The sequence below is a fragment of the Nuphar pumila genome, chromosome 4 (genome assembly GCF_984573655.1).
Source record: "Nuphar pumila chromosome 4, dmNupPumi1.hap1.1, whole genome shotgun sequence".
Taxonomy (NCBI): domain Eukaryota; kingdom Viridiplantae; phylum Streptophyta; class Magnoliopsida; order Nymphaeales; family Nymphaeaceae; genus Nuphar; species Nuphar pumila.
Window position 1 is genome coordinate 35,896,536 of NC_143252.1, and position 5,591 is coordinate 35,902,126.

The window sequence follows — 5,591 nt, forward strand, 5'->3', positions numbered from 1 at the left end:
GAAACAGGGTCTTCTCAGGCTGGCACAAGAAGACTCATTCGAATAGTGTATATCGATAATCGACCGTAAGTATTTTGTTTTCAATTATTGCATATCTTTTAAATATTTTATATTGATATTTATTGTGTAACAATTCATGTGCAACACGAGGTTTGAGCCACAAGAAGTAGTACGGGAGATTAGGAATTCACTTCTTCAACATCTACCAGGACCAGTTGCTCAATGGAAAGAGTACCCAAAGGAGGTGTTAGACAGATTGTGGTCCTCATTCATGGTATACAGTTGTTCCTCATAGTTAATGTGTTTCATATTTAATTTATTTAAGCAATGTCTACTAACTTTCTGAAAATATTTGTAGACTTCGAATCGCTTTGCAACTACGGTGGAAGAAAATGATGCAAGGAAGGTGTGGCAGAAGGTGGCTGCCAATCGATTTGCAGACATGCTGCACACTATGAAGACTGCAGCAAAAAAAGCATCTGGTGTAGTAGATGATCCATTACTGTGGAAGGGCCATGGTCCTATTACTATCAGGAGAGATTACTGGGATGAAATGTGCGATAAGTGGGCGGGAGATGCATTTAAAAATCGCTCTGCGAAGGCTTCACAAAATCGATCGAAGATGCCCGAAGCCCATCTACACAGGTGGATCTAAGACATTTGGGAGCCACCTAAAGAAAATGGTAACTCATCAATTTATAATATTAATTTTATAAGTATTGTTGCAAACTTGTGTACTAAATCTTTTGTCATTTAACTTCGCAAGAAGCAGAAAAAGGAGGCAGTGTACCATATAAGGATGTGTTTGTAGAAACACATAAACGGAAGACCACGGGAGTCTTCGTATCAGAGAAGGCGAGAACGACAACGGTATGTATTAATTCTATTAATAATCATTGCAATATATATGCAAGTTATCATAATGTTATCATTAATTATTAATGAATACTTTAAACATGATTTTGTAGGAGGTATATGAGCAACAGATGGTAGAGCGATATGGCGAAGACGCTACTCAGCATCCATCATTTGATCCTACAGCATGGGTGACTGCAGCAGGTGAACCCAAAAAAGGTCGCGTGTTCGGGTTTGGGAGTAATATGAACACTTCACCAGTTATTGGTTCTTCCAGTTATGGCTCACCGACTTCTTGCGCCGACATAAGCTCCAAGCAGCCGACTATTCTTTCCGGTGATGATGTACGCGAGATCATTAATGAATCACTGAATAACTACTTCCAATACACCGTCGCCCCCTTTCTCCGAAATGAGATCAAGGCCGTTGTTCAGGATATGGGATCTTCGATTCCAGGTCCCTCTCAGGTATAATCACATATATAGTTTTTTTGACTGTCTTAAAGCACATCTGAGCATGGTAGAATCACATATAGAGTTTTTCTAGATGCCTTAGAACACATATGAACATGCTATAATCACATATTCAATTTTTTTACTGCCTTAGCACACATATGAGCATGATAGAATCACATATAAAGTTGCTTTGCCTGCCTTAGAGCATATATGAGCATGCTATATTCACATATTCAAATTTTTTACTGCCTTAGCACACATACGAGCATGATCGAATCACATATATAGTTTTTTGCCTGCCTTAAAGCACATCTGAGCATGGTAGAATCACATATAGAGTTTTTTTATATGCCTTAGAACACATATGAACATGCTATAATCACATATTCAATTTTATGACTGCCTTAGCACACATATGAGCATGATAGAATCACACACACACACACACACATATATATATATATATATATATATATATATATAACTTTTTGTCTGCCTTAGAGCACATATGAGCATGCTATAATCACATATTCAGTTTTTTGACTGCCTAAGAACACATATGAGCATATTATAATCACATATTCTGTTTTTTGACTGCCTTAGCACACATATGAGCATGCTATAATAACATATAGAGTTTTTTAACTGCCTTAGAACACATATGAACATGTTATATATCATTTATGATAGAATCACATATAAATTTTTTGGCTTTGCCTGCCTTAGAGCACATATGAGCATGCTATATTCACATATTCAAATTTTTTACTGCCTTAGCACACATACGAGCATGATCGAATCACATATATAGTTTTTTGCCTGCCTTAAAACACATCTGAGCATGGTAGAATCACATATAGAGTTTTTTTAGATGCCTTAGAACACATATGAACATGCTATAATCACATATTCAATTTTTTGACTGCCTTAGCACACATATGAGCATGATAGAATCACATATAGAGTTTTTTTATTGCCTTAGATCACACATGAGCACATGATAGAATCACATATAGTGTGTAATTTATTTCATTATATTTTGTTTATCAATACTGACTGTTCTTTTCTTGTGTAGGCTGCTAGCGATAATCAGGGTAGTGGAGCTGAAGGGACAGATAAAGACAATGAACAAGAAGACGCACAAAATCTTGGCGATGATTAGAGGACTGTGTTGAAGAAGTTCTATTTTTTTTATTTTTCCTAATTGTAATTGTTGAATTGTAAATAATTAAACTTTTTAATTTTAAGGTGGAACGATTAATTATTATAGATACTTGTTATATGAATTTTTTTGTGTGGTTTGTTTTTTATTTACAGGAAATATAAATTGTACAGGAAATAGAAATTGTACAGTTCTCGGTAATTAATTTTTAAATAATTTTTTTTGATTTTTTTTCGTGTTTGCGACGGATTAGCGACGGATGATTCCGTCGCTATTCATATTAATCTAGCGACGGCATAGCGACGGAATTAAATCCGTCGCCAAGCCGTGGTCGCCGTTTAGTACCGGCGGATTGGCGACGGAATATAGCGCTCGTTATTCCGTCGCAATTAGCGACGGACTTGGCGACGGAATTATTCCGTCGCCAGTTAGCGTCGAAATATTCGCGACGTAAGCATACTGTCGCCGCGTTGTCGCTAATCCGTCGCTAACATGGTTAGCGACGGATTAGCGACGAATTCGCGACGGAATATGGTCGTCGCTAATCTACTGCTTTGTTGTAGTGTTCAGCCAGACTGTCCCCGAGTCAGTCAAATCCAGTAGATCCTATCCTCAGCAGTCTAATCTAAGTTCATCAAGAGTTTGAATGGTCCAATTCTAGTTCAAAGTCACTTTTCACACACTCAGAACTTCATTTTAGCTCGTTTGAACTCAATTCAGTCCAAATTGAGTTAACCCCAGCTGGTTGAGCTAGTGCTTTAGCTTCGAATTTAGTTCACCTTAGTATAACTGGCTTCTGATTCAGTTCATTCCAATCCTGTCCAGTTCAAATTAGTTCAGACCAGTTTAATATCATGTTTTATCCCTGCAGGGCGAAAACAAAAAAATAAAAATTTACTTAGGACACTGTTTCTGACATTTTTCTAAACTGGGTCAAGTCCTAATTCAGACTCAGATCAATTCCTTCATCTAATATCTTATCAATATCTGAGGTCCAATCCATTTCAATTCGGATATTGGATCCAATGTTGAATCTAGTGTCTAAATTTCATCCCGGACCTGAATTTTTCATCTAATTCATTCAAAAATCCATATCTAGGATCAAATTTATTCTTTGAACCTAGAATATCCCATCAGATATCCAGGATCTAATTAACCATTTCAGTCTGGGTCCACCTTTTGATCCATTTAGAAGGTTAATTGAATCAATTTCTGAACTCAGATTTGTCCAACATCTGAGATTCAATTCCACTTCTTGGATTCTGATCTAGACCCAAGATCCAATTCCATTCTCTAATGGATCTAAGATCCAAACCCAAATCCCAATTCTCATCATAAATTTGGGTTTTGCATTTCAATTTATTTCAGAAATCCATATTCAGGGTCTGATTGCCATTTCAGACCAATTTCCTTCAATCGAGATCTAGATCCAATTTTATTCAAAACCTTAGGTCCTGATCCTTTCAAAATTTAATTTTTATTCTAATTTCAAAATCAACTCTCAAATTTTGAATTCAAATCAATAATTTTGCAAAAATCTTTTGAAAAATACTTTGGATCCAATTCATAATTCAATTTGGATTTCGAAATATCAAAATGGATCCAGATCCAGTTTCAAAATCTAAATTTTATTCAAAATCAATTTGAAGATTTCAAATTCAAAATCAAAATCCATTTTTTATTCCAATTTAAAAAATAAGCTTTGAATTTCAAATCTAAATTCAATATTTTTGCAAAAATTCCTCAAGATTCAATTTGGATCCAGTTTTAACTCAATTCGGATTTTTGAAGATCAAATTGGATCTTGGATCCAATTAAAATCCGTTATGTTCAAATTCCCTTTTTATTTTTCATCTTTATTTCACTTGCATTTTTTTAAACCCTTTTATCTTATTCTTAAAATAAAAAAGGAAAATAAATTTTCAAAGAAGGGGCACACTTGGTATTTTCAAAGTTAAATCAAAATCATTTTTTAATCTACTTTTAAAAAACCCCTTTACCTTTAAAAACACACATGTGCATCACTTACTAGGTGATGCCATGTGTCAAAGTTTTGCCAAAATACCCCTTTTACCCATTTGAGATTTTTCAAAAAGATCCACATGGGCACCCACTTGCAAAAAGGGGTGCCACATGTTCATTTTTTGACAAAATACCAAAACTACTCATTTCAAAAAAGTGAAAATTCCCACATGGGCTTGGCGTCAACTTGGGGGAAATATTTTACAACTTTTGATGCTCAAAATGCCCCCAAGTTAGGTTGTAAATAAACCCCTTGGGGGTCTCTTTTCCATAACTTAAAAATTTGAGAAATTGAGAGAATCAAATGAATTCTCTCTTTCTCTCCTCTTTTCTCTCTCTCTCTTTCCTTCCTCCTTGGGATTGACATCAATTGAGGAGAAGAAGATCCCCTCTTCAGCCTAAAGGTAAGTCTCTTCTTCCCTCTTTTTGATTTTTTTTCTTTCTTTTCTTTTACAATTTTTAATTTTTTGTAATTAGATCTTTTTCTTTTTTTCTCAATTTCCTTCTAATTTAAAAAAAATAGCAATGTAGATCTACCTTAGTTCCATGTTAATTTCCATTTTATGCTTTTGATTCATTCAATTTGCAATTTACTTTATGCATTTTCATTCTAGCCATTTAGAATTATGAGATTTGATCTTCAATAGATCAAATCTCATATTCAATGGGCTAAATCAATTTCAATTTATGCCCCAATGCTTTCGATTTCATTTTAGATGTTTTTATTTTGTTTTTGCATCATTTTCATCATCATCCATGATTTGAAATAATAAATCTCATGTTTGATCATTAGATCAATTCATTAATGAGATGCTATTCTACTCAATCATATTTAGATGATATTTTCAATTATGGTCTGATTTTAACATCATCAATTCGCATATAATTAGATGTCATTTTAAACTGATTTTTTTACTGCATCTTCATTAATGTGTTTTTGGGATCTCCACAAAAAATAAGATCAATCTGAGCTAATTTGACCCCTTTTACAAATCATAATTTGGACCTTGTCATTTGGCCTCGTCTAGCTTTGACCTAAAATTGAACCAACTTGTTGAAGTGATTTCTCCCTAACAGGGACGATCTCTCCAATATGT

The 5,591-nt window shown here is 34.4% G+C and overlaps 1 protein-coding gene across 1 annotated transcript; it reads left to right on the forward strand.

Moving 5' to 3' along the window:
• On the forward strand, positions 1–2,959 carry LOC149839984 (uncharacterized). The gene is made up of 5 exons (XM_090004303.1): positions 1–274; positions 359–683; positions 767–870; positions 969–1,322; positions 2,386–2,959. Exons 4-5 carry the CDS (start codon positions 987–989, stop codon positions 2,470–2,472), a joined length of 423 nt encoding a protein of 140 aa, XP_089860429.1. The 5' UTR covers positions 1–274; positions 359–683; positions 767–870; positions 969–986; the 3' UTR covers positions 2,473–2,959.
• Positions 2,960–5,591: the final 2,632 nt, after the last annotated feature.